This window comes from Struthio camelus, chromosome 30 (assembly GCF_040807025.1).
Source record: "Struthio camelus isolate bStrCam1 chromosome 30, bStrCam1.hap1, whole genome shotgun sequence".
NCBI lineage: Eukaryota > Metazoa > Chordata > Aves > Struthioniformes > Struthionidae > Struthio > Struthio camelus.
In genome coordinates, this window is record NC_090971.1 from 2,748,821 (window position 1) to 2,773,821 (window position 25,001).

At 65.6% G+C, this 25,001-nt stretch overlaps 6 protein-coding genes across 8 annotated transcripts; 2 read left to right on the forward strand and 4 right to left on the reverse strand.

The window, feature by feature from the left end:
• Positions 1 to 91: 91 nt before the first annotated feature.
• On the reverse strand, positions 92 to 6,830 carry APH1A (aph-1 homolog A, gamma-secretase subunit). The gene is made up of 7 exons (XM_068922243.1): positions 6,625 to 6,830; positions 3,975 to 4,145; positions 3,287 to 3,360; positions 2,681 to 2,803; positions 2,298 to 2,425; positions 1,668 to 1,791; positions 92 to 1,320 (listed from the first exon to the last, which is right to left on the reverse strand). Exons 1-7 carry the CDS (start codon positions 6,807 to 6,809, stop codon positions 1,256 to 1,258), a joined length of 870 nt encoding a protein of 289 aa, XP_068778344.1. The 5' UTR covers positions 6,810 to 6,830; the 3' UTR covers positions 92 to 1,255.
• Positions 6,831 to 7,447: 617 nt separating this feature from the next.
• LOC138062895 (uncharacterized) lies at positions 7,448 to 9,221 on the forward strand. Its single transcript, XM_068922130.1, has 5 exons — positions 7,448 to 7,596; positions 7,697 to 8,026; positions 8,118 to 8,414; positions 8,492 to 8,649; positions 8,724 to 9,221. The coding sequence occupies exons 1-5, from the start codon at positions 7,560 to 7,562 to the stop codon at positions 8,775 to 8,777; spliced, it is 876 nt and encodes a 291-aa protein (XP_068778231.1). The 5' UTR covers positions 7,448 to 7,559; the 3' UTR covers positions 8,778 to 9,221.
• Positions 9,222 to 9,361: 140 nt separating this feature from the next.
• LOC138062892 (uncharacterized) lies at positions 9,362 to 12,000 on the reverse strand. The gene is made up of 6 exons (XM_068922126.1): positions 11,515 to 12,000; positions 11,085 to 11,414; positions 10,697 to 10,993; positions 10,462 to 10,619; positions 10,153 to 10,387; positions 9,362 to 9,736 (listed from the first exon to the last, which is right to left on the reverse strand). The coding sequence occupies exons 1-5, from the start codon at positions 11,549 to 11,551 to the stop codon at positions 10,334 to 10,336; spliced, it is 876 nt and encodes a 291-aa protein (XP_068778227.1). The 5' UTR covers positions 11,552 to 12,000; the 3' UTR covers positions 9,362 to 9,736; positions 10,153 to 10,333.
• Positions 12,001 to 12,391: 391 nt separating this feature from the next.
• LOC138062891 (uncharacterized) lies at positions 12,392 to 15,253 on the reverse strand. 2 transcript variants are annotated; one of them, XR_011136611.1, is made up of 6 exons: positions 14,558 to 15,253; positions 14,128 to 14,457; positions 13,740 to 14,036; positions 13,505 to 13,662; positions 13,196 to 13,430; positions 12,392 to 12,778 (listed from the first exon to the last, which is right to left on the reverse strand). XR_011136611.1 is itself a non-coding variant. In XM_068922125.1 (5 exons), the coding sequence occupies exons 1-5, from the start codon at positions 14,592 to 14,594 to the stop codon at positions 13,377 to 13,379; spliced, it is 876 nt and encodes a 291-aa protein (XP_068778226.1). In that variant the 5' UTR covers positions 14,595 to 15,253; the 3' UTR covers positions 12,392 to 13,376. The 2 variants fall into 2 exon arrangements, 1 of the variants encoding a protein (XP_068778226.1); XM_068922125.1 differs by having other exon boundaries at positions 12,392 to 13,430.
• A 213-nt stretch (positions 15,254 to 15,466) lies between these two features.
• LOC138062893 (uncharacterized) lies at positions 15,467 to 18,014 on the reverse strand. Of its 2 annotated transcripts, XM_068922127.1 has the most exons (6): positions 17,590 to 17,713; positions 17,160 to 17,489; positions 16,772 to 16,856; positions 16,537 to 16,694; positions 16,225 to 16,462; positions 15,467 to 15,807 (listed from the first exon to the last, which is right to left on the reverse strand). In XM_068922127.1, exons 1-5 carry the CDS (start codon positions 17,624 to 17,626, stop codon positions 16,254 to 16,256), a joined length of 819 nt encoding a protein of 272 aa, XP_068778228.1. In that variant the 5' UTR covers positions 17,627 to 17,713; the 3' UTR covers positions 15,467 to 15,807; positions 16,225 to 16,253. The 2 variants fall into 2 exon arrangements, with proteins under 2 accessions (XP_068778228.1, XP_068778229.1); XM_068922128.1 differs by lacking the exon at positions 15,467 to 15,807 and having other exon boundaries at positions 16,267 to 16,462; positions 16,772 to 17,068; positions 17,590 to 18,014.
• A 425-nt stretch (positions 18,015 to 18,439) lies between these two features.
• Positions 18,440 to 24,921, forward strand: LOC104153631 (M1-specific T cell receptor beta chain-like). Its single transcript, XM_068922461.1, has 6 exons — positions 18,440 to 20,949; positions 21,743 to 22,060; positions 22,439 to 22,744; positions 23,014 to 23,115; positions 23,195 to 23,247; positions 24,005 to 24,921. Exons 1-6 carry the CDS (start codon positions 20,907 to 20,909, stop codon positions 24,035 to 24,037), a joined length of 855 nt encoding a protein of 284 aa, XP_068778562.1. The 5' UTR covers positions 18,440 to 20,906; the 3' UTR covers positions 24,038 to 24,921.
• Positions 24,922 to 25,001: the final 80 nt, after the last annotated feature.

Consider the following 25,001-nt stretch of genomic DNA (forward strand, 5'->3'; position numbering starts at 1 on the left):
CACGGGGATGCCCCGGAGAGGCCTTCTGTCCCTCCTCCCAAGCCATCTCACCTCCCCCATCCTAGAAGTCTCCTCATTACCATAGTACCAATTAGTCTATTAAAACGATTTTACTCTGAATCAAAAAAATAATTTAACCCCCCCACCCTCCATTCCACAGCACGGTAACGCGTGTTCCCACAGACTTTAAAAAGACCCAAAGATCGAGATCAGAAAGCTCGTGAGAGAGGCAGCGACTGGCCCACCGTCTCCGGCACCTCCCTGGCAGGGGCCCTGCCAGACAGCCGTGCCAGTCCCTGAAAGCAGCAGTGATTCAAACCATTTCCGAACAGGCCACGCGGGAAATGACAAACACACAACGCCCAGCCCAGGCCCAAGCCATGCTGAGGGCTGAGCCTTCGCCTGGGAGGATGTCATTCGCATCCTAGAGCCTCTCTCGCCGAGCAAAGCGAGGGGGAGGCCAGTCTGCTCCCAGGACCCTGCACCCTTGGCTCCCACGCCAGGACCTCGGGGGACATCTGGGGACGAAGGCTGGGCTGCTTTAGTATCTCCCTCCTCTGGGTCCTGCTCCTGCGCAGGGTGGGCTGCCAGGGTGCAGGAAGGGAGCAGAGGGCACAGGGCCGGGGTCCCAGCCAGGAACAACCCCGGACCGCAGCAAACCCACTCTGAGGAACGGACACGCCGGGGTCTGCACGAGGCTGAGCTTGGGGCCCTCCCCACCAGGCATTCAGACCTGTTCCCACCACCCACCTGCAGGGATACCCTGTAAAAAAAAAATATATATATATAACCAAAAAGAGTTACTAACAAAGCTAACGGGAGCACTAAGGACAGGAGGCTCCACGAGGCTAGAGAGCAGCACCGGTCGGACAGAAATGACCCCAAAAAAGCCTCTCTGGAGCAGGGTGCACAGAAGGGGCAGGGCACAGAGCAGGGTTTGTGCCACAGTCCCAGGACAAAGGAGAGGTTCATTAAGTGGAGAGAGGCCAGGTACAGCCTCTCCCAGCAGAGTTGACTGGGAACACTGGAGGGCCCAGATTTCCCCAAATTTCCAGTGCAGAGGCTGCCCCAGCACCTATCTAGTTGGGGAGGTCGTTCGAGAGAAGGCTGGAGGCACCTGGAGCCCTGTGCCCTCAGCCTGGTGCAGGTCAAGGCAGTGTTGTGAGATGTTCCAGCTGCCAAGAACAGGGCACTTGGGTATCGAACCACTGCGGGCAGCCCGGGCAGGCAGGACTGTGGTCTGCTGCAGAGACGCTCAGTCCTCAAAAGGCACCTGCAGTGCTGAGTACATCATCACTCTGTTGTCTTCCTCCTGCTTACCTGGGGGAAGAGAGAGTCACGGGCAGAAAGGGAGGGAAGGAGCAGCAGGACTACTTTGGGATGGGAAACCAGCTTGTGGGCTTAGAGAAGCCCCCAAGGGCCAGGAGATGCAGTCACCATTCAACAAAAAGGAGACAACTATGGGCCAGACCCATCCTCCCCCCATCCCAGGACTGTTGGGATCACAGTGGCTTTGGAGCAAGTGACGGCATGCACAGAAAACCCATGGTTCTCCCTTTGCTCCAGCAGCTGTGCCCAACCCACCCAAACACCCACAGGGAAGAGAGGGCCACCCAACGGGGACACCCCATGTCATGCACCCCTCCCTGCTCCAGCCAAACCCTTACAGGAGAGGCACTTGAGGATGTTGCGGAAGGAGCCCCCAGCTGTGAAGAAGGCCCAGACACCCATGCAGACTGTGATGATGTAAATAGGGACCAGGCTGGCCTCGTACCAGGGGTTCAGGAATGTCTGGGGGACAAAGAGCCGTATCAGAAATGTCACCATCTGCCAGAAGCCCCCCCCAGCACCTCCCCAGCCTTCTCAAACTACCACTAGGCATGGCAGCATAGAGGAAAAAAGAACCAGGGCCCTCTTTTTGAACCAGCCTCTTCCAAGCAGAGCAGAGCACCAATAAGCTTATCTAAAATTTCTATCCAGCACTTTCCCACCAGGAGCTTAGCAGCTAATCCTTCAGTTGACCCCCAGTCCTCTGCTAACCCCACTTAAATCCCACTCCCCCTGAGTACACCAGGATAGGCTGCTCTGGGCAGGAGCTGTGGAAGAGGGACATGACTTGCCCCATATCTCTGAAACAGACACATTTACGGAGTCTGAAACACGCAGTGCCCATTTCCCCTGTAAATCTCTTCCTGCACCCAGAAGGGAGCCCAACAACAAAAAAGTCTGGTTTATTTTGATGATGGCTTTCAGCGCAGATCCCATGGTGGTAGCCTGTCCTGGCTCATCAGACTCACCAGCCCCGACGTTATGAGGTGACTGGCAACAACCAGCCCCAGGCACCAGTAGCGGCGCTTCTCACAGGCGTCGAAGAAGATCACTCCCCAGAACGTGTGGAGGAAGACGACCGCCATGGTGAGGAATGCTAGGGGAAGAGGGCGACAGACCTCGTTAGAGCAAAGTGGCGTCACTGCACTACTTGTTCCTACAACAGCAGTCTGTAGCTAGGTGCCAGGGCCAAGCTCATGCTCTAACCAGCCCTGAGCATCAGCTCTCAGTGGATGCTACGCCAAAATCATTCCCCATGTAGAGGAGCACAGCACTCTGCACAAGCACTCCTCCCATCCATCCCCACTGCATCAGCCTCCCCTTTGGGAGGCACACAGGCCCCTGGTCTCACCTGACGTGATGAAGTAGTACGGTGAGTCCCCGTGGATCCCGACAATGCCTGGTCCAATGGAGTCCGCCAGGATGTTAATGACTGAAAACACGCCACTGATGATCCCGAAGGACAGGCCCGACACTGCAGATGGAGAAGGATATCAACCAAGACATCCCAGACTGACAGCACCAGTCGCAGTCACACTGCAGCGAGCACCACACTTGGTCAACGGGTGCAGGCCTGGATTCCCCAGTGTCTCCCCACCTGTTCTCCTTGCCCTCCCACAACCATTTGGAGTTGCCCGGCACATGAGGAACACAGCTGGGCTGAGTCTAATAGGTTCTGGTGCAGGGATGGCAGAGACATTTCCAGGAAGAATCCAGGTGAGAAATCAATTAGACGGATATATAAGCCATCAACAGCATCTATAGAGATTCCCCACTCCCCAAACTATCAGAGGCCCCAGGGAAAAGGCAAGAGGACAGAAAAGAGAAACAAGGCAGCTTGATTAGTTCATCAGTGCTGCCACCAGTCTCTGATGCTTGAACATCCTGCTGCCGGGCACCAGCAGAAGACATGCAGAAGGTCAGCAACCAACCTAACGCTGCCTAGTTTCGTGCTTACCATAGGCCATCTGCTTGAGGGAGATGGGGGACTGGCCGTCCTCGCTAATCATAGCCAAACCTTCATCAGCTTTCCTGTATGACGTAGGAGAGAAAGGTCGTTAGTTTGGAACAGGGTCTGTGCAGGGCTTGGCTTGGCAAAGGGAGGCTTGTCCAACAGGTCAGGGAAGGGGTTATTTATTAAGGAGTTTGAGCTTTCCTCCAGGATCTAACGAAGATGATATTTTGCAGGGTTCCCTGGATACTGCTGTGCCTTCCAGCCATGCTGAGCTCTTTTCTCTCAGCTAAAAGCTCCTGGCAGATCAAGGCCCCTGCCCATCCTTCAGCCAGAGGAACAACTACGCCTGCGTCATACAGCAGGCATACAGCACCTAGTGGCAAGTGAGGGCTGCAAGGAACAGCCCTACTGCCCTTCCAGTCCCAAGACTGGACGTGTGTCTGTCACGAAGCAGAAAGGTCAACATTACAAGCTGGTATTGAGAAGAAGTCTGCAACACCTTGGGGGAAAAACAGCAGTCAGGCACCACCCATAGCTACCAGAAGGCCGCAGCTGGTCCACAGCCTGCTTGTCTGAGAGGTCCCCAGGGAGGAGGGCAGCGAGGAGCATTTGGATGAATCCACCACAGAGCCCCAAAGCCACATAGGGAGCGCCTCCACCGCACACAGGCTGCTCTCGGACAGGCCCTTACTTCAGCAGCTTGAAGTAGGCGAATCTGAACACCTCCTGCAGCAGGACGGAGACGGCGGCCCCGAAGACGAGGAGGCTGTACTGAAGCTTGGAGTCCTCCTGGTCACTGAGATGGACTGAAATGAACCAGATCAAAGACGCCAGGAGCAGGGACACCAGCCAGAAAAAAGCCCTGTGTGGAAAGGAAAGGACAGGACAAGCTGAGATGGGACTCCCTCCAGCATTTCTGCTCATGATCCGGAGCTTGGAATCACACAGCAAACGTGCTGTTAAATCAGCTGTTTGTTTCATTTGACCTAGGTCCAGGTCACACATTCAACAAGGGAAGTTTTCAATTGCAACATTCATTGCTCGGTCGTTGTCATGTGAGACATGCTAATCCACTGCAGGATATGTGAAGGAAACGTGCAGCAGAAAACCAAACAGATTTGGAGGCAGAAATCCTCATTTGTCTTCTCAGAGCCACGTCAACCTGCTCTGAGCAAAGTTACTTCTCTGCAAAGCAAGGCAAGACACTCAGTACTACAGCCCTCAAAGACAGCAGGTTAAACACAGACCCACCTTGAAAAGATAAGCACAGCAAGATAGGACGCGATCAGGGCTATTCCTATCTCCCCCCTTTATATAGCTAATGCCTCACACGAACATCTGGCAATGCCTGTGTGTCAGCAGTACAGGCCAGGCAGGAATCATGACCCTGAGGACCAACCGAGCACAGACGGAAGCACCAAGAGTACTTGTAGCAGATGGGGCATTGCGCAGGGCACGTCACCCACTCCTCACCAGCCTCCTGCTGCTCCCACCCCTGCAAGAGCTGGCTACTACACTTGACGCAACGCTCCCAGCACAGTAGAGGCCTTCAGCTTGAACAGGAGGCTCTTTCTCAATCCTGCTTTTGCTGACCCAGCCAAAAGGGCAGTGTGACAGCTCACAACCAGTACAAAATCCCCGCAACCTCTCACCTTGGAAAAGCACGAGGGGCTGCACCATAGGATCTGCCCCTGGCACAGCTCTGAGCAAAGCACAGACTATAGCACTGCGCAAAGGTGGTTTAAGCCCCAGAAGTTCATTAAGCAGCTAAGGAGCTGCCTGTCAGCACCAGGCAGAGCTGGCTCCCACATTCCTTGCAGATTTTCTGAGCTAAGGGGGAGATAAGGCCACAGTCTCCAAGTAATTTTCTCTCTCCTGGGCCACAGTGTTCAACCCTGCAGACCTGTGGGTTGGGAGACCCAAAAGTGGGACATTTGCACTCTCTGCAGATCAGAGGAGGCTTGAAGTTAAACCAGAAATGCAGCAAAATGCAAGAAGCCAGGAAACACAAGCCAGGTCACGCCTTCCAAGCTCGTACAAGTTCAGAGCCCCATCACACCTGTCCCAAAACCCTCTTCAGGCTCCCCCATACTGCCTCCCGCCCCCCAGACCCCGTCAACTGCCCTAAAATGGCCTCCTCAGCCTCCTAGTGCTCCCCTCAACTCTCTCCTCAGCATCTCCCCCCAGACCCTCCCAGGGCTTCCCCCCTGTCTAAACCCTCCTGAGCTCTCGCTGGTGCTGCCTATCCCTCTCCCCCCGCCAAGACCCCTTCAATTACCCCAGGGCTGCCTCCTCAGGCCCCCCAACTACTCCCACATCCCCCCAACCCCTGCAGTGCTGCCTACTCTGGTGCTGTGTAATCTCTTCCAGATCCCCTCAGGTGCCTAAACCCCCTTCCCTCAATTACCCCAGGGCTACCTCATCCATCCCCCCAACTGCTTCTTCAGTCCCTCAACACCCCAGTGCTGCCTCCACACCCCACACACTAAATTGCCCCCTCAGCCTCCCTCAGGGCTGCCTGCTGCTCCAGGCTGCCTCATTTACCCCAAAATCACCCCCTGATGCTGCCTAACCTGCCCCAAATCCCCTCAATTACCCCCAACTGCCCCCACAGCCCTCCAGCACTATCTAACCCCCTAGACCCGCTCAATTACCCAGAACTGGCCCCTCACCTACCCTCGTGCTGCCTGTCCATCCCACCCAGACTGCCTCCATCGCCCCAGAACTGCTCCCTTGGTCCCCCAACTCCTGCAGCACTGCCCACTCCACCCCCAGACCCACTGGATTACCCCAGCACTGCCCCCCTCAGGCCCCTAACAGTCCCCTCAGCCTCCTGGTGCTACATACCCCCCCAAACCCCTTCAATTGCCCCAGAGGCACCTCCTCAGCCCTACAACTGCCCCCCAACCCCCTGGTGCTGCCTGCTCCCGCTTAGCCCCCCCAAGCTGCCCCAGAGCCACCCCCTCAGCCCTTCCACTGCTGCCTAACCCCCCCAGATCCCCTCAGCTGCCCCCAAACTGCCCCCCCAACCCCCTGGGGCTCCCTAACCCCCTCCAGACACCATCAACTGCCCCAAAACTGCCCCCACCCCCCTGGTGCTGCCTGCTCCCCCTCAGCCCCCACAAGCTGCCCCAGAGCCACCCCCTCAGCCCCCCTAGTGCTGTTTAACCCCCCCAGACCCCCTCAGCTGCCCCCAAACTGTCCCCCCCCAACCCCCTGGTGCTGCCTGCTCCCCCCCAGCCCCCCCCAAGCTGCCCCAGAGCCGCCCCCTCAGCCCTTCTACTGCTGCCTAACCTCCCCCCCACCGACCCCCTCAGCTGCCTCGGGCCGCCGCCGCTCACCCCGCCACCAGGATGATGACGCGCAGCGGCTCCGCCGCCACCGTCAGCAGCACGAGCGCCAGCGCCGGCCCGAAGGCGATGCCCGCGCACCCGAAGAACACGGCGGCCCCCATGGCGGAGGGGGGGGGGGGTGGAGGGGACGGCGGCCGAGCGGGGCCAGGCGCCCCGGCCGCCGCGCGGTGCATGCAGGGAGCTGTAGTCCGCGGCGCGGCGGCGCCCCCTGGCGGCGAGCGGCGGCGCGGCACGGGCGGGGCTAGGACCGGCGGGGACGCGCCGGGAGGCGGCGCGTTTGCCCCGGGCAGGGCAGAGGGGATTGGGGTAGAGGGGTACTGGGGGGATTGGGGGTGACGGGCGATATCCGGGGGGATTGGCAGTCACTGGGGACCTGGCGATTTGGCAGGGCGTTTTCAGATGGGCATTTTCATATGAGTTTTTTTGGACGGGAAGTTTTTGAATGGCCGTTTTCCAACAGGTGTTTTCAGCCGGGCGTTTTCACATGGGGCGTTTTTGGAGGGACATTTTCGGATGGACGTTTTCGGACGGGCGTTTTCAGACGGCGCATTTTCAGAAGAGGCGTTTCCGATGGGGCATTTTCGGACGGGACATATTTGGAAGTGCGTTTTCAGATGGGACGTTTTCAGACGAGAATTTTCGGACTGGCATTTACAGACCGGCAGGTTCGGAGGGGCGTTTTCGGAATACCGTTTTCAGACAGAGCTCATTGAGACCGGGCGTTTTCCGGCGCTGCCTTCAGCGTCCCTCGCGATCCCGGCCTCGAAGCCCACCCGCCCGCGCCGCGGGGGCACCGACGCCCTGGGCGGGCTGCGCGGTTAGAGGCTGCGCCGGCCCCAGGCACGGCCCCCGGGGGCGTTGCTCGGCCGAGCCGCGGGGCAGACGCCGAGCCCGGCCGCCGGCCGGCGAGCCTTGCTGCGGCCATGGCCCCGGCCGCCGGCCTCCTCCTCGCCTGCTTCGGTAAAACTTCCCGCGGCGCTCGGCGGCGGCGGCGGCGGCGCGCACCCGCCCTGCCCAGCGCCTGCCCCGGGCACCGCCGGTCCCGCCTTTGCTTCCGCAGCGCTGGCGGCGCCGCTGCAGCTGCACCAGGACGAGCCCGGCGTCTTCGCGGAGCCCGGCGGCACGGCGGAGCTGCACTGCTCCTTCCGCGAGCGCCTGGAGTCCGGCCGCGCCGTGCGCTGGTACCTGCGGCGCGACGGCGGCCCGCCCGCCCTGCTGCTGCGCTGCGACGCGCACGGGGGAGAGCCGCGGCACCAGTGCAAGCACCAGCACCACCGCTCGAGCCTGCGAATCCGCGGCGCTCGGACCACCGACAGCGGCGTCTACTACTGCGCCTACATCGTCGCCAGCTGGCTGGTTTTCAGCGACGGGTGCAGCCTGGTCGTTGGAGGTGAGGGGCCGGGGGGGGGGTTTTCCGGGCGGCGGCGGCATCCGGCCCGGCGGCCCGGGAGCGCGCCCTGAGCGGTGCCGCTGCCGCGCAGACAGCTGGCGGGCCGGGAGCTGGGTGCGGCTGCTGGGGCCCCGCGGGGCCGCCGCGGGCGGCCGCCTGGCCTGCGCCGTCGGTGCCGCCGGCGGCGCCGTGCTCGTGTCGTGGCGCGTGCCGCCGGGCTCCCGGCTCAGCGGGCCGCCGCGGGAGCTGAGGGCCCCCGACGGCTCGACGACGCTCATCAGCCACGTCGCCGTGGCCCCCGAGGCCGGCCGCGAGGCGGAGGTGGCCTGCGAGGTGCGCTTCAACGCGTCCGGCCCCGGCGTGCGCCGCAGCGCCCGGCTCCGCGCAGGTGGGTGCGGGCCGGGGGGGAGCGTGGCCCGCGGCGGAAACTGAGGCAGGGGCTGAGCTGCCGCGCCCCCCTTGCAGCCGCCTGCCAGCCCAGCGCCGCGCTCTACGGGCTGGCGGCCGGCGGCGCCCTGCTGCTGCTCTCGGTCACGCTCAGCATCATGGCCGTGCTGCGACGGTCGCCGCCGGCGACAGCCTGCCGCAGCGCGGGCTGCTCCTCCGCAGCGCTGGAGCCGCAGGTGAGGCTCGCGCGGCCCCGCGGGGGGACGCCGCTGGGGGCCTGCGCATCACGGCCCCCGCTCTCGCCCGCCAGGCCACACTCGTGTACGCGCAGCTGGACTTCGCCGCCGCCGCCCACCAGCGCTGAGCCCGCTCGCCGCCGGGCTCAGCGGACAGTGCCAGGCTCCTTCGGCCAGCCTGGCACCCCGGCAGTGGGTGCCAGGCTCCTTCGGCCACTTCCTCCTCGTCGGAGCTCCTGCGTCGGCGAGGAGACCCCGGAAGAGGGGGACGGGGCGGCAGCTCCCGGCGCCTTCCGGCTCCCGACGCTCGTCCTCAGCGAGGTGCAAAGCAGCGACTGCGGCGTCTACTCAGGCGGCTCCGCAGCATATTCGCCGGGACGCTTTGGGAAGGGCCCCCCCTCGCCCGGTCGCGCTGCGCTGCCCAGAGCCGGCGTGGAGAGGCGCCTGGCACGTTGCCTCTCGCTGCATCCGGTGCCCAGGCAGCGCACTGAGCAGGGATCGCGGCCCGCGCTCCCCGGGGAGGCCACGCAGGGAAATAAAAGGCGAAAGCGGGCAAAGGCGTCGCGGCTCGTGGTCGGGCTGCGCCGGGACGCACCGCCGGCCCCCTGCGGCCGCTCCGCCGGCGCCCCCCAGCCCGGCCCCACTTCCCCTCGCCGGCTCGGCCCGAGCTGCGCCGATGCCCCCCTGATGCCCCCGAAGGAGCCACGCACGAGGCAGCACGGGATTTGTTTGCATTGTCCTCCTGTCTTTTATTAAGAAGCCGCTTTGGCAGAGGCCCTGGCCGAGCGGGGACACCCGCCGAGAGGTGCTGCTCTCCCCGGCTCGGAGCGGGCCCCCGCCGCCACGGGGGCGCGGGGCGCCCGCCTCCTCCTCCTCCTCGTCCTCCTCCTCCTCGTCCTCCTCCTGTTCCTCGGTGCCTCGCTTGCGGCTACATTTTGGTTGTTCCCCTTTTTCCCCCGGCTACAAGCAAACCCCAGCCGGGGCCGCGGCGGCTGCGGACAGCTCCCGCCCCGGGAAGAAGCGCGACGGCTCCCGCTGCCGGAAGGCGTTTCCCACCGGCGGCTCGGTGGCGGGACCGGGGGGGCCACTGTGGATATTGGGGGTATTAGGAGGTATAGGGGGTGCATTGGGGGTGTATTGGGGGTGTTGGTGAATCTTGGGGTTGTATTGGGGGTCTTGGGGGTGTTTGGGAGTGCTGGGGGTATTGGAGGTACTTGGGGAGACTGGGGAATGGGGAGTGTTTGGGGGTTTCTGGGGTGTGGGGGGTGTGGGGGTGTTTGGGGGTATTCGGCCCGGCTGAGCCCCCCGCGCCTGCCCTACCAGCCCCCACCAGCCCGGCGTATCCCCGGCACAGAGCCCCGCGGCAGCAGCGGGGCCGGATGGCAGCCCGGGCCGGGGGGCAGCAGTGCCCCAGCGCTGTCTCGCCCGCGGCCGCGCCTCCGGCCTCGCTGTCCCCGGGCCCCTGCGGCTGCAGGCACAGGGGCAGCGCGCAGGGCCAGCTACCTTGCACAGCAGGAAACAAACAACCCTCTTTATTTCTTCCTCTTGGGCAAGGCAGGAGAAAAAGCGGCCCCCCAGCCCCAGGCTGCGGATTTGCACCCCGGGGCTGGGGGGGAAGTTTCTGCAGCGCCGCCACCGCCGCTGCACAACGCGGCCCGGGGCCATGCGGCGGCGGCGAGCGGGCTCAGCGCTGGTGGGCGGCGGCGGTGAAGTCCAGCTGCGCGTACACGAGTGTGGCCTGGCGGGCGAGAGCGGGGGCCGTGATGCGCAGGCCCCCAGCGGCGTCCCCCCGCGGGGCCGCGCGAGCCTCACCTGCGGCTCCAGCGCTGCGGAGGAGCAGCCCGCGCTGCGGCAGGCTGTCGCCGGCGGCGACCGTCGCAGCACGGCCATGATGCTGAGCGTGACCGAGAGCAGCAGCAGGGCGCCGCCGGCCGCCAGCCCGTAGAGCGCGGCGCTGGGCTGGCAGGCGGCTGCAAGGGGGGCGCGGCAGCTCAGCCCCTGCCTCAGTTTCCGCCGCGGGCCACGCTCCCCCCCGGCCCGCACCCACCTGCGCGGAGCCGGGCGCTGCGGCGCACGCCGGGGCCGGACGCGTTGAAGCGCACCTCGCAGGCCACCTCCGCCTCGCGGCCGGCCTCGGGGGCCACGGCGACGTGGCTGATGAGCGTCGTCGAGCCGTCGGGGGCCCTCAGCTCCCGCGGCGGCCCGCTGAGCCGGGAGCCCGGCGGCACGCGCCACGACACGAGCACGGCGCCGCCGGCGGCACCGACGGCGCAGGCCAGGCGGCCGCCCGCGGCGGCCCCGCGGGGCCCCAGCAGCCGCACCCAGCTCCCGGCCCGCCAGCTGTCTGCGCGGCAGCGGCACCGCTCAGGGCGCGCTCCCGGGCCGCCGGGCCGGATGCCGCCGCCGCCCGGAAAACCCCCCCCCCGGCCCCTCACCTCCAACGACCAGGCTGCACCCGTCGCTGAAAACCAGCCAGCTGGCGACGATGTAGGCGCAGTAGTAGACGCCGCTGTCGGTGGTCCGAGCGCCGCGGATTCGCAGGCTCGAGCGGTGGTGCTGGTGCTTGCACTGGTGCCGCGGCTCTCCCCCGTGCGCGTCGCAGCGCAGCAGCAGGGCGGGCGGGCCGCCGTCGCGCCGCAGGTACCAGCGCACGGCGCGGCCGGACTCCAGGCGCTCGCGGAAGGAGCAGTGCAGCTCCGCCGTGCCGCCGGGCTCCGCGAAGACGCCGGGCTCGTCCTGGTGCAGCTGCAGCGGCGCCGCCAGCGCTGCGGAAGCAAAGGCGGGACCGGCGGTGCCCGGGGCAGGCGCTGGGCAGGGCGGGTGCGCGCCGCCGCCGCCGCCGCCGAGCGCCGCGGGAAGTTTTACCGAAGCAGGCGAGGAGGAGGCCGGCGGCCGGGGCCATGGCCGCAGCAAGGCTCGCCGGCCGGCGGCCGGGCTCGGCGTCTGCCCCGCGGCTCGGCCGAGCAACGCCCCCGGGGGCCGTGCCTGGGGCCGGCGCAGCCTCTAACCGCGCAGCCCGCCCAGGGCGTCGGGCCCGAGACCAGCATCGGCGACAGGTGCTGAAGGCAGCGCCGGGAAACGCCCCGTCCGACAACGCCGTGCTGAAAACGGCCCGCCTGGCCCGTGCCCCCGCGGCGCCGGGGCGCCCTGCAGGTGAAGAGGTGCAGAGCAGCCGGCGGCGGGGGCTCCCGGTGGGCGCCAGCTGCCCCGGGCTCCTTTTGCCCCGTCTTCCTCCTCGTCCTGCTCCTCCTCGTCCGGGCGCGGGTGCCGGCGCAGCTGCCGGCCGCCGGCGGGGACGCTGTCACCGTCGGGCCGGGTGGGTTTTGGGGCGGCGGCGGGCGCTGCGCTGCCGTGGCCGGGCTGGAGCGACGCCCGTAGCGCCCCAAGAGCCACGGCCCCGGGGCGATTTCCCCCCCGGGGTGGGGTGGGGGGGGCCGGGGCCGGGGCCGCTGCCAGCTGCCGGCTCTCGAGCACACACCGTCCAGCCGAGCGCCTCCGTGCTGGCGGAGCCACGGGGAGGAGCGGCCCGGCCGCGGCCCGCGCTCCCCGGGGAGGCCGCGCAGGGAAATAAAAGGCGAAAGCGGGCAAAGGCGTCGCGGCTCGTGGTCGGGCTGCGCCGGGACGCGCCGCCGGCCCCCTGCGGCCGCTCCGCCGGCGCCCCCCAGCCCGGCCCCACTTCCCCTCGCCGGCTGGGCCCGAGCTGCGCCGGGCCCCGCCGATGCCCCCCCGATGCCCCCGAAGGAGCCACGCACGAGGCAGCACGGGATTTGTTTGCATTGTCCTCCTGTCTTTTATTAAGAAGCCGCTTTGGCAGACGCCCTGGCCGAGCGGGGACACCCGCCGAGAGGTGCTGCTCTCCCCGGCTCGGAGCGGGCCCCCGCCGCCACGGGGGCGCGGGGCGCCCGCCTCCTCCTCCTCCTCGTCCTCCTCCTCCTCGTCCTCCTCCTGTTCCTCGGTGCCTCGCTTGCGGCTACATTTTGGTTGTTCCCCTTTTTCCCCCGGCTACAAGCAAACCCCAGCCGGGGCCGCGGCGGCTGCGGACAGCTCCCGCCCCGGGAAGAAGCGCGACGGCTCCCGCTGCCGGAAGGCGTTTCCCACCGGCGGCTCGGTGGCGGGACCGGGGGGGCCACTGTGGATATTGGGGGTATTAGGAGGTATAGGGGGTGCATTGGGGGTGTATTGGGGGTGTTGGTGAATCTTGGGGTTGTATTGGGGGTCTTGGGGGTGTTTGGGAGTGCTGGGGGTATTGGAGGTACTTGGGGAGACTGGGGAATGGGGAGTGTTTGGGGGTTTCTGGGGTGTGGGGGGTGTGGGGGTGTTTGGGGGGTATTCGGCCCGGCTGAGCCCCCCGCGCCTGCCCTACCAGCCCCCACCAGCCCGGCGTATCCCCGGCACAGAGCCCCGCGGCAGCAGCGGGGCCGGATGGCAGCCCGGGCCGGGGGGCAGCGGTGCCCCAGCGCTGTCTCGCCCGCGGCCGCGCCTCCGGCCTCGCTGTCCCCGGGCCCCCGCGGCCGCAGGCACAGGGGCAGCGCGCAGGGCCAGCTACCTTGCACAGCAGGAAACAAACAACCCTCTTTATTTCTTCCTCTTGGGCAAGGCAGGAGAAAAAGCGGCCCCCCAGCCCCAGGCTGTGGATTTGCACCCCGGGGCTGGGGGGGAAGTTTCTGCAGCGCCGCCACCGCCGCTGCACAACGCGGCCTGGGGCCATGCGGCGGCGGCGAGCGGGCTCAGCGCTGGTGGGCGGCGGCGGTGAAGTCCAGCTGCGCGTACACGAGTGTGGCCTGGCGGGCGAGAGCGGGGGCCGTGATGCGCAGGCCCCCAGCGGCGTCCCCCCGCGGGGCCGCGCGAGCCTCACCTGCGGCTCCAGCGCTGCGGAGGAGCAGCCCGCGCTGCGGCAGGCTGTCGCCGGCGGCGACCGTCGCAGCACGGCCATGATGCTGAGCGTGACCGAGAGCAGCAGCAGGGCGCCGCCGGCCGCCAGCCCGTAGAGCGCGGCGCTGGGCTGGCAGGCGGCTGCAAGGGGGGCGCGGCAGCTCAGCCCCTGCCTCAGTTTCCGCCGCGGGCCACGCTCCCCCCCGGCCCGCACCCACCTGCGCGGAGCCGGGCGCTGCGGCGCACGCCGGGGCCGGACGCGTTGAAGCGCACCTCGCAGGCCACCTCCGCCTCGCGGCCGGCCTCGGGGGCCACGGCGACGTGGCTGATGAGCGTCGTCGAGCCGTCGGGGGCCCTCAGCTCCCGCGGCGGCCCGCTGAGCCGGGAGCCCGGCGGCACGCGCCACGACACGAGCACGGCGCCGCCGGCGGCACCGACGGCGCAGGCCAGGCGGCCGCCCGCGGCGGCCCCGCGGGGCCCCAGCAGCCGCACCCAGCTCCCGGCCCGCCAGCTGTCTGCGCGGCAGCGGCACCGCTCAGGGCGCGCTCCCGGGCCGCCGGGCCGGATGCCGCCGCCGCCCGGAAAACCCCCCCCCCGGCCCCTCACCTCCAACGACCAGGCTGCACCCGTCGCTGAAAACCAGCCAGCTGGCGACGATGTAGGCGCAGTAGTAGACGCCGCTGTCGGTGGTCCGAGCGCCGCGGATTCGCAGGCTCGAGCGGTGGTGCTGGTGCTTGCACTGGTGCCGCGGCTCTCCCCCGTGCGCGTCGCAGCGCAGCAGCAGGGCGGGCGGGCCGCCGTCGCGCCGCAGGTACCAGCGCACGGCGCGGCCGGACTCCAGGCGCTCGCGGAAGGAGCAGTGCAGCTCCGCCGTGCCGCCGGGCTCCGCGAAGACGCCGGGCTCGTCCTGGTGCAGCTGCAGCGGCGCCGCCAGCGCTGCGGAAGCAAAGGCGGGACCGGCGGTGCCCGGGGCAGGCGCTGGGCAGGGCGGGTGCGCGCCGCCGCCGCCGCCGCCGAGCGCCGCGGGAAGTTTTACCGAAGCAGGCGAGGAGGAGGCCGGCGGCCGGGGCCATGGCCGCAGCAAGGCTCGCCGGCCGGCGGCCGGGCTCGGCGTCTGCCCCGCGGCTCGGCCGAGCAACGCCCCCGGGGGCCGTGCCTGGGGCCGGCGCAGCCTCTAACCGCGCAGCCCGCCCAGGGCGTCGGGCCCGAGACCAGCATCGGCGACAGGTGCTGAAGGCAGCGCCGGGAAACGCCCCGTCCGACAACGCCGTGCTGAAAACGGCCCGCCTGGCCCGTGCCCCCGCGGCGCCGGGGCGCCCTGCAGGTGAAGAGGTGCAGAGCAGCCGGCGGCGGGGGCTCCCGGTGGGCGCCAGCTGCCCCGGGCTCCTTTTGCCCCGTCTTCCTCCTCGTCCTGCTCCTCCTCGTCCGGGCGCGGGTGCCGGCGCAGCTGCCGGCCGCCGGCGGGGACGCTGTCACCGTCGGGCCGGGTGGGTTTTGGGGCGGCGGCGGGCGCTGCGCTGCCGTGGCCGGGCTGGAGCGACGCCCGTAGCGCCCCAAGAGCCACGGCCCCGGGGCGATTTCCCCCCCGGGGTGGGGTGGGGGGGGGCCGGGGCCGGGGCCGCTGCCAGCTGCCGGCTGTCGCGCAGACGCCGTCCAGCCGAGCGCCTCCGTGCTGGCGGAGCCACGGGGAGGAGCGGCCCGGCCGCGGCCCGCGCTCCCCGGGGAGGCCGCGCAGGGAAATAAAAGGCGAAAGCGGGCAAAGGCGTCGCGGCTCGTGGTCGGGCTGCGCCGGGACGCACCGCCGGCCCCCTGCGGCCGCTCCGCCGGCGCCCCCCAGCCCGGCCCCGCTTCCCCTCGCCGGCTCGGCCCGAGCTGCGCCGGGCCCCGCCGATGCCCCCCCGATGCCCCCGAAGGAGCCACGCACGAGGCAGCACGGGATTTGTTTGCATTGTCCTCCTGTCTTTTATTAAGAAGCCGCTTTGGCAGAGGCCCTGGCCGAGCGGGGACACCCGCCGAGAGGTGCTGCTCTCCCCGGCTCGGAGCGGGCCCCCGCCGCCACGGGGGCGCGGGGCGCCCGCCTCCTCCTCCTCCTCGTCCTCCTCCTGTTCCTCGGTGCCTCGCTTGCGGCTACATTTTGGTTGTTCCCCTTTTTCCCCCGGCTACAAGCAAACCCCAGCCGGGGCCGCGGCGGCTGCGGACAGCTCCCGCCCCGGGAAGAAGCGCGACGGCTCCCGCTGCCGGAAGGCGTTTCCCACCGGCGGCTCGGTGGCGGGACCGGGGGGGCCACTGTGGATATTGGGGGTATTAGGAGGTATAGGGGGTGCATTGGGGGTGTATTGGGGGTGTTGGTGAATCTTGGGGTTGTATTGGGGGTCTTGGGGGTGTTTGGGAGTGCTGGGGGTATTGGAGGTACTTGGGGAGACTGGGGAATGGGGAGTGTTTGGGGGTTTCTGGGGTGTGGGGGGTGTGGGGGTGTTTGGGGGGTATTCGGCCCGGCTGAGCCCCCCGCGCCTGCCCTACCAGCCCCCACCAGCCCGGCGTATCCCCGGCACAGAGCCCCGCGGCAGCAGCGGGGCCGGATGGCAGCCCGGGCCGGGGGGCAGCGGTGCCCCAGCGCTGTCTCGCCCGCGGCCGCGCCTCCGGCCTCGCTGTCCCCGGGCCCCCGCGGCCGCAGGCACAGGGGCAGCGCGCAGGGCCAGCTACCTTGCACAGCAGGAAACAAACAACCCTCTTTATTTCTTCCTCTTGGGCAAGGCAGGAGAAAAAGCGGCCCCCCAGCCCCAGGCTGCGGATTTGCACCCCGGGGCTGGGGGGGAAGTTTCTGCAGCGCCGCCACCGCCGCTGCACAACGCGGCCCGGGGCCATGCGGCGGCGGCGAGCGGGCTCAGCGCTGGTGGGCGGCGGCGGCGGTGAAGTCCAGCTGCGCGTACACGAGTGTGGCCTGGCGGGCGAGAGCGGGGGCCGTGATGCGCAGGCCCCCAGCGGCGTCCCCCCGCGGGGCCGCGCGAGCCTCACCTGCGGCTCCAGCGCTGCGGAGGAGCAGCCCGCGCTGCGGCAGGCTGTCGCCGGCGGCGACCGTCGCAGCACGGCCATGATGCTGAGCGTGACCGAGAGCAGCAGCAGGGCGCCGCCGGCCGCCAGCCCGTAGAGCGCGGCGCTGGGCTGGCAGGCGGCTGCAAGGGGGGCGCGGCAGCTCAGCCCCTGCCTCAGTTTCCGCCGCGGGCCACGCTCCCCCCCGGCCCGCACCCACCTGCGCGGAGCCGGGCGCTGCGGCGCACGCCGGGGCCGGACGCGTTGAAGCGCACCTCGCAGGCCACCTCCGCCTCGCGGCCGGCCTCGGGGGCCACGGCGACGTGGCTGATGAGCGTCGTCGAGCCGTCGGGGGCCCTCAGCTCCCGCGGCGGCCCGCTGAGCCGGGAGCCCGGCGGCACGCGCCACGACACGAGCACGGCGCCGCCGGCGGCACCGACGGCGCAGGCCAGGCGGCCGCCCGCGGCGGCCCCGCGGGGCCCCAGCAGCCGCACCCAGCTCCCGGCCCGCCAGCTGTCTGCGCGGCAGCGGCACCGCTCAGGGCGCGCTCCCGGGCCGCCGGGCCGGATGCCGCCGCCGCCCGGAAAACCCCCCCCCCGGCCCCTCACCTCCAACGACCAGGCTGCACCCGTCGCTGAAAACCAGCCAGCTGGCGACGATGTAGGCGCAGTAGTAGACGCCGCTGTCGGTGGTCCGAGCGCCGCGGATTCGCAGGCTCGAGCGGTGGTGCTGGTGCTTGCACTGGTGCCGCGGCTCTCCCCCGTGCGCGTCGCAGCGCAGCAGCAGGGCGGGCGGGCCGCCGTCGCGCCGCAGGTACCAGCGCACGGCGCGGCCGGACTCCAGGCGCTCGCGGAAGGAGCAGTGCAGCTCCGCCGTGCCGCCGGGCTCCGCGAAGACGCCGGGCTCGTCCTGGTGCAGCTGCAGCGGCGCCGCCAGCGCTGCGGAAGCAAAGGCGGGACCGGCGGTGCCCGGGGCAGGCGCTGGGCAGGGCGGGTGCGCGCCGCCGCCGCCGCCGCCGAGCGCCGCGGGAAGTTTTACCGAAGCAGGCGAGGAGGAGGCCGGCGGCCGGGGCCATGGCCGCAGCAAGGCTCGCCGGCCGGCGGCCGGGCTCGGCGTCTGCCCCGCGGCTCGGCCGAGCAACGCCCCCGGGGGCCGTGCCTGGGGCCGGCGCAGCCTCTAACCGCGCAGCCCGCCCAGGGCGTCGGGCCCGAGACCAGCATCGGCGACAGGTGCTGAAGGCAGCGCCGGGAAACGCCCCGTCCGACAACGCCGTGCTGAAAACGGCCCGCCTGGCCCGTGCCCCCGCGGCGCCGGGGCGCCCTGCAGGTGAAGAGGTGCAGAGCAGCCGGCGGCGGGGGCTCCCGGTGGGCGCCAGCTGCCCCGGGCTCCTTTTGCCCCGTCTTCCTCCTCGTCCTGCTCCTCCTCGTCCGGGCGCGGGTGCCGGCGCAGCTGCCGGCCGCCGGCGGGGACGCTGTCACCGTCGGGCCGGGTGGGTTTTGGGGGGGCGGCGGGCGCTGCGCTGCCGTGGCCGGGCTGGAGCGACGCCCGTAGCGCCCCAAGAGCCACGGCCCCGGGGCGATTTCCCCCCCGGGGTGGGGTGGGGTGGGGGGGGGCCGGGGCCGGGGCCGCTGCCAGCTGCCGGCTGTCGCGCAGACGCCGTCCAGCCGAGCGCCTCCGTGCTGGCGGAGCCACGGGGAGGAGCGGCCCGGCCGCGGCCCGCGCTCCCCGGGGAGGCCGCGCAGGGAAATAAAAGGCGAAAGCGGGCAAAGGCGTCGCGGCTCGTGGTCGGGCTGCGCCGGGACGCACCGCCGGCCCCCTGCGGCCGCTCCGCCGGCGCCCCCCAGCCCGGCCCCGCTTCCCCTCGCCGGCTCGGCCCGAGCTGCGCCGGGCCCCGCCGATGCCCCCCCGATGCCCCCGAAGGAGCCACGCACGAGGCAGCACGGGATTTGTTTGCATTGTCCTCCTGTCTTTTATTAAGAAGCCGCTTTGGCAGACGCCCTGGCCGAGCGGGGACACCCGCCGAGAGGTGCTGCTCTCCCCGGCTCGGAGCGGGCCCCCGCCGCCACGGGGGCGCGGGGCGCCCGCCTCCTCCTCCTCCTCGTCCTCCTCCTGTTCCTCGGTGCCTCGCTTGCGGCTACATTTTGGTTGTTCCCCTTTTTCCCCCGGCTACAAGCAAACCCCAGCCGGGGCCGCGGCGGCTGCGGACAGCTCCCGCCCCGGGAAGAAGCGCGACGGCTCCCGCTGCCGGAAGGCGTTTCCCACCGGCGGCTCGGTGGCAGAGACCCATTTTTGACGTGCTAAAGTAGCTCCAGTGCCCCAAGGAAGCGTTTCTAGAAGCTCCTTCCGGGTGCCAGGGAGCGCTTTGGAAACTGGTTTGCATTAAGGAGCAGTAGAAACCCGAGAGAAACTCCCGCCGGAGCCTGAAACTCCCACGGTTTTGCAAAGAAAAAAAAAAACTTTCCTGCTTCTTTGGTCCGACATGAAACTGGAGCAAGAGGCTGGGCTCCACATGGGCGCGGGGTCGGGGAGGAAAGCCTGGTTTTTTAACCACTTGCTCGATGCTTGGGGCTAGGTCCGGGCTCCCTCGTGCACACAGGGCGCTTGACAGCATCCCTGCTCCATTTTACAAGTACTTGAGAATAAGGATAAATCAACCTCCAGAGCCCAGACAGTATAAATTATATTGTCCCATGCCACTGCCGCGTTTTGGGGGGACAGTTTTTCAATGCGTTTGATGGGGAGGCTCCCCTCAGAGCGGGAGGTGGGGTACACCTACTCAGCGCCACGAGCGCACTTCGGAGATGTACTCAGCTTCACGCTCTGCAAAACTGAGCCAAAAATGACCTTCAAAGGGCAAGGGACTAAAAAAGAAAGGCGATACATTTGGGGCCAGCAGCCCTCCCCGCTTGCCTTCCTGTTGCGGTTTGGGAAACAAGGCTGTTTGCTAAACCCGGACCCCTCTCTGCAATTAAAGTTTGTAACAAGTGGCTGTGGGCAGCAGAGCGGAGGGGGAAAAAAAAAAAGAGGGTGTTTATTTGAACAAACAACATTGAAGTGACAAAATAAATGAGGCACATCTGACCACAGCAGGCTTTGCTTTCAATAAGGCAAATACCAGCCCTGAGCTTTTGCAAAAGACCCAGCCTGCACGAGCTGGTTTTACCCTGTGGGTGCTGCTCAGCAGCAGTTTCCTAATGTCTTGTCCAGCTCAGAGATCAAGTTCAGAGCTTGGGGGATTTATTATGCATTAATTCCTTAAGTAGGCAGAGTGTTTCTATGCATCTGTGCCCATGCGGCACTTCCAATGGAAAGGTGGCTTCACTGACGAGGTGTTTGGTGGCCGGTAGCGGGGGCCGTGACGCGGTGTTATGTGTCATCTCGCACAACTTTAGTGGACTTCGCAAAGCAGAGGAGGCCCCAATGCCCAACCTAAGTGCCTTAGTTCTCTAAAGAACAAGGGCAATCCATAATAACTCACGTTTAACAAAGGTAAGATTGAAGAAAGCATCCACCTGTGCCGGGAGCGGCGCTTCCGGCCTTGAACAGCTTTGGGCAAGTGCATGAGCTCAGGGCGCAAAGCTCAGCTGCCTGCTCCTCGGGATGTGCATCCCAGCGGCTCCCAAGCACCCGCCCCATCTCAAAACGGGATCCGGGAGCTTCGGAAATCGTCCCGTCAATGCCAGGAGGAAACACAATTTTTTACCAGGGAGAGGGGAAATAGCCAGGCTTCACCCGAGATATGCAGACATGCATAAAATCCGGGAGAAAAAACCTCTTGGGATAAGGAACCGCAATTAGATTCAATACAGCCAGTGGGAGCTGGGCTCACAGTCTGTCTGCTACCGGGACGGGGAGAGGAAGGAGTTAGCGGTTATATCCATCATGCTCTTTTATTTTTCTAACCCACCGTTCCCTTCCCAGAGATGTCCTCTCCTTCCCTAATCTAGAACACTAAATAACCACCCAAGCCCAAGCGTGTCCCTCTCCGGCTCTCCTCACCGGTCACGTCCTCCATCCTTCAAACACACGCAAAGAGTTTGCCCTTGTCCGAGGAGGAGCCTGCGGTTGCACTTCACGCCTCGTTTACCCATCTGAAGCGTTACCAACGAAGCAGTGAAGCTGTAAAGCATGGAAGCCCACCGGGAAAGGGGGGCTGGCGGGGGAATCGCTGTGACCGCCCCGTGCTGGCAGGAAGGACCCAACCCACGGCGGGCGCCAGCGCAGCCGGGACGAAGCGTTGGCGCGCCACCACCGCTGAAGAGTGCGGGCCGGCCGGCCGGCCGGACGCCGGCCCTTCCTCCCTCGGCGAGAAAAGCTTTCCTGGCAGGGCGATCCCTCCAGCAGCTCCGCCGAACATGGGCCGCCAGCTCCTGGGGGTTATCCTGCTCTTCTTGCCACGTGAGTACCTGCTCGGGGAATACGGCAGGCTCGTTTCCTGCCGAGCTAAGAGCATCTCCGCTCGCACGCGGTGATCTTCTGCAGCTAGGTTACACCAAACTGAGCTGGCGAGCAGAGGGAGGGCAGGGTGCTGCGCTGGCTTAAACACGTTAGATGTACTCAGATGGTTTCCTTTTCCTAAAGCGTTCTCGATGCAATCTGTTTTAAATCTGGAAAACGACTGCTGCTCCGAGTCTGCTTCTTCGTGCTCTCTTGCTTCATATAGGGACGGGACTTTTTGGGCGGAGGGCCGAAGCAAGCACCTCAATGCCAAAACAACAGGAGATGATCTGGGGTAAAATCCTAACAAAATGACTTATTTTGCCTTCAGCTCTTGATCTTAGAGAAAGCCCAGCCCAGTCGCTAAAGTGGAGCACCTGCTCCTCCGAGCATCCTCTCCCGCTAGGAACCCGGCGTTGCTGTTCTCCCTCCCCTCTCCCTCAATTTCTGCATTTCTCAGTTTCTGCATTTTTAAACTGTCGCTATTCCTGCGTCCAGGAAGGTGATGGGATTCCTCTCACTAGGATCCGCCACGCTCTGTAATCCGCACAAGAAAGTTGCTTTTCAAGTGCAAAATACTTCTCTCCTGAAGGAGCAGGGCCGAATTAATGCAGGCGAAGCAATTCCAAGGGACGGGAGCCAATATTGCGTTTCAAGCTCCGTAACGTGCTTTGGAGCGGGGAAGCGGCCGGGTAAGGCACAGGGTGACCCGCCGATACCGGCTGCTGGATTCAGCTCAGATTTTCCTGTGCAGGAACCGCTGCTGGGATCCACCAAAGCCCGGCGCAGCTGTGGCTGAAACCGGGCGACACAGCCCGGCTCAGCTGCAACATCTCCAGCAACGAGTGGAGCGTGAACTGGTACAGAGAGAGGCCGGATGGCAGCTTGTACCATGTTTACCAGAGCTCTTCATACTCATCCCCAGAGGAAAAATATTCGGGAACAGTGGAAGCGCAACAGGTTTTTTCCTTTAACATCAGCTCTGTGGAGAGGAATGACTCCGGCGTTTATTACTGCAGCGTCTCCGTCCTGCACCCGCGCTTTGGGAGCGGCACCAGGCTTGTCGTCACCGGTGAGTGTCCCGCAGGTCGGAGCGCTAATATGTAATTAAAAAGCAATATGGTGCAGTGGGAGGAGGAAACAGGGAGAGAGTCAGAGGCTGACGGCAGGGATGTGCCTTGTCCCGGCCTCTGGGATTCCCAGGCTTGGTGCAGAGCTAAAGTCGGGTGCCACCGTTCAAGGAGCCTGGAGATGTTTCATTTGTTGAAGCGTTAGCGCGTACTGAACCCATGGCGCCGTCATCAGGCGAGCTGCCTCGAGCAGAGAGGGTCTAAAGCACTTCCCGAAGGTGTTAGGCGACTCCAGCTGCAGCAGGCGGCCCCCACGGACGGGCTGATCCCGGGGCCGGGGCCGCTCTGCCACCGACGTGGCTTTACCCACTCGCGTTTAGATGCCGTCCAGCCGAGCGTCTCCGTGCTGGTGCCCATCGAGGCGGAGGAGGAGAGCTCCCACCCGGCCCGCCTGGCCCTGCTGTGCCACCTCTCCGACCTCGCTGCGGACTGGGAGGCCGTGCGCTGGGAGGTGGCGGCGGGCTCGGGCACCGTGGCATTGGCGGCGGGCGCCGTGGAGGCCGGCGGGGTCTTCGGCGCCTGGAGCCTGGCGGTGGTGTCGGCCGAGCGCTGGGACGGCGAGGCCACATGCACGGCCACCTCGAATGGCACGGGGCGCAGCGTCAGCGCCGGCGTCCGCAAGCCAGGTAGGACGTTTTCTCTAATTTCACCTCTGCGCCAAGACACGGAGCTTAATTGTGTTAATCGGAGGTTTGGAGTCACTGAAACATGACCCCTGAAGGCAGCGACGGGGGCAAGCAGACCCTTCCTCACACTCGCGCTATTACCACCGCCCACGACGGAGCGCAAACACCCTGAACGGGGATATTGCAATTATTTCCTATGAGTGTGATTGTTACCAGACCTCTCTGATTCTCCTTTTTCCCTTCCGGCATGCCACGTTCCCGCGCTCCAGAAGAATGCCTTTTCTGGCCGCTGGCGGTCGGGCTGCCCTGCGGCTGCCTCCTCCTCTGCATCCTGCTGGTGCTCCTGGTCTGCAGGAAGCGTCTCACCGGAGGTAACCCTTCTTACGGTCCCGTACCCGGGGGAGCCCCTCGATCCCCCACCTCTAACTTCCTCTCTTTGCTTTCCCGCAGCTGAGAAAGCCAAGAAAACCAGGACGCGCATAGCCGTGAGACACGTCCAAGAGGTAAAGTGCTTCCTCAGCCCCCAGCACGACACGGAGCCTCTCGGAGCATTTAAAACGCTGCTCTCGTCAAAATCCATCACGCTTGGCATTACCCGTTTCCTGTGGAGCTGCGCTGGAAAATAAACAGGCTCTTGAGAAAGCAACTTTTGGCAAGCGGCAGCTTCGCAAAAATGCCGTCGCATCGCTAGGCTCCAGCCTGGCCGATCCAGCAAAGCGACCGTTATTGTTACACTTGCCCAGGCTCGGAGCCAAAATGTAAACCGCATCCAAATGTCAGCTCCCGCTTGGGTCCAGCTCGCACCGGCAGAAACGTGGGAACACGCCGGAGCCCTGGGAGAGCTGCTCAGCTTTGCAGGCTGAATTTGACCCATTTGCAAGGCAGCAGTAGTTCAAAAGCAGCCCTACCGCTGGCCTTTGCGTGTTAAAAGTATCCCTTGTGGGCACAGGGCTGGATTAGGCATTCAGCATTTCATTTTCAGAGTCATACTGAAAGAGCAAAAACACTCTGTAAAGTAACCGCTAGCCAAGTGTTAACTCTAGTGGGCTCTGCTGCACGCTCAGATGCATCACCGGCTGCAAACGCCCTGGGAAAAGGAGCTGCTAAGCTTTTGGATCTCCTTTTGTTGTCATCTATGATAGCCCCCAGCGTTACCCTACTCGTTTCTCCCAGCAGAGCTGCGAGAAGCAGCAAATAAGTGCGAGAGTTTGCAAACACACGGTAAGGGTCAACAACGTGAGTTCTCACCTTTCGTTTCAGACCGAGTATGTGGCTGTGAAGCACCACGCCTGAAAGCCCTTCTGCCCTGCCCGCTCCGACAAAAATTGCCCCGAGTTGTGGTTTCCGAGCAAGAAAAACACGAGCGAGAGAAAGGGAAACTGCAAGACTCTGCTCCGATATAACCTGGGGGTGGGGGGGAGACAGAGGGGGCACAAATCCTTTTCATATACCGTCCTTTTCTTTTCTTGGCCAACAAGAACCTCCTGCAAATTTGCACCAAGAATTCCTTGCAAATTTGCACGAGCCTCGCCGCAGCATTCAAAGCCGAGAGGATTTAAGTTATTTTTCAATATTCACACGGCGGATTGGAGCGTATATACCCGGCTGCAAAGCGGGCAGCCCTATAATTTCCCAGTGTACAGCTAATTATCCATGGGTAGTTCCTAGTCTGTCTGGGAGTGCTTTTTGTAGAAATTACATTCATCTTTTATAATCTCTAGAGCTACTTACTGGTGGCGATACAACCGCTGCAGCACAGTGTCGCATGCAAACTTCCAGGAAAAACCTCTTCCAGCAGTTTGTCAGCTAATGCACACAGGAGGGCTCTGGAAAAAGCCTCTCCTCTCTGGACAACTCCCAGCGCCGCGGGCTGCCAAGAGCCAGCGCGGCCACGCGGCGTCACTGCCACCTAGCGATGCGGTGACACTGTCCCACGGGGGCCAGAGCAACTCAAAAACAGCTTCGCAGACCCCTCTCTGGGTCCCCGAGGTGTCAGCGAACGGTTCTGGCTAGAAAACCAGTCGCTGCCGGTTTCCCCGCTGGATTTATCCGCGGGGTTGCATCGCCGCGGGGCGACGAGGAGGAACGTCAGAACCGTCGCTGGGGAGGGAGGCGAAGCTCAATAGTAACGAGAGATGACCTATAAATAATAAAATTTCTGATTTCCTGGTCACCAACCGAGGTCTCAGATTTTTTATCAAATTGTTACGTTTGTTCCCCATTGTGAGAGCCATGCAAAGCCGCCGTTGAACGGGGC

Coding starts and splice junctions, on each gene's coding strand:
- APH1A (XM_068922243.1), bottom strand. CDS start 6,809: ATGCACCGCGCGGCGGCCGGGGCGCCTGGCCCCGCTCGGCCGCCGTCC. Junction 4,146..6,624: donor GTCATCATCCTGGTGGCGGG/GTGAGCGGCGGC, acceptor CTTTCCACACAG/GGCTTTTTTCTGGCTGGTGT. Junction 1,792..2,297: donor ACCTCATAACGTCGGGGCTG/GTGAGTCTGATG, acceptor TTTGTCCCCCAG/ACATTCCTGAACCCCTGGTA.
- LOC138062895 (XM_068922130.1), top strand. CDS start 7,560: ATGGCCCCGGCCGCCGGCCTCCTCCTCGCCTGCTTCG. Junction 8,027..8,117: donor GTGCAGCCTGGTCGTTGGAG/GTGAGGGGCCGG, acceptor GCTGCCGCGCAG/ACAGCTGGCGGGCCGGGAGC. Junction 8,415..8,491: donor CAGCGCCCGGCTCCGCGCAG/GTGGGTGCGGGC, acceptor CCCCCCTTGCAG/CCGCCTGCCAGCCCAGCGCC.
- LOC138062892 (XM_068922126.1), bottom strand. CDS start 11,551: ATGGCCCCGGCCGCCGGCCTCCTCCTCGCCTGCTTCG. Junction 10,620..10,696: donor CAGCGCCCGGCTCCGCGCAG/GTGGGTGCGGGC, acceptor CCCCCCTTGCAG/CCGCCTGCCAGCCCAGCGCC. Junction 10,388..10,461: donor CCGCAGCGCTGGAGCCGCAG/GTGAGGCTCGCG, acceptor CTCGCCCGCCAG/GCCACACTCGTGTACGCGCA.
- LOC138062891 (XM_068922125.1), bottom strand. CDS start 14,594: ATGGCCCCGGCCGCCGGCCTCCTCCTCGCCTGCTTCG. Junction 14,458..14,557: donor CCTCCTCCTCGCCTGCTTCG/GTAAAACTTCCC, acceptor TTGCTTCCGCAG/CGCTGGCGGCGCCGCTGCAG. Junction 13,431..13,504: donor CCGCAGCGCTGGAGCCGCAG/GTGAGGCTCGCG, acceptor CTCGCCCGCCAG/GCCACACTCGTGTACGCGCA.
- LOC138062893 (XM_068922128.1), bottom strand. CDS start 17,626: ATGGCCCCGGCCGCCGGCCTCCTCCTCGCCTGCTTCG. Junction 17,490..17,589: donor CCTCCTCCTCGCCTGCTTCG/GTAAAACTTCCC, acceptor TTGCTTCCGCAG/CGCTGGCGGCGCCGCTGCAG. Junction 16,463..16,536: donor CCGCAGCGCTGGAGCCGCAG/GTGAGGCTCGCG, acceptor CTCGCCCGCCAG/GCCACACTCGTGTACGCGCA.
- LOC104153631 (XM_068922461.1), top strand. CDS start 20,907: ATGGGCCGCCAGCTCCTGGGGGTTATCCTGCTCTTCTTGCCAC. Junction 20,950..21,742: donor TATCCTGCTCTTCTTGCCAC/GTGAGTACCTGC, acceptor TTTCCTGTGCAG/GAACCGCTGCTGGGATCCAC. Junction 23,248..24,004: donor CCGTGAGACACGTCCAAGAG/GTAAAGTGCTTC, acceptor CTTTCGTTTCAG/ACCGAGTATGTGGCTGTGAA.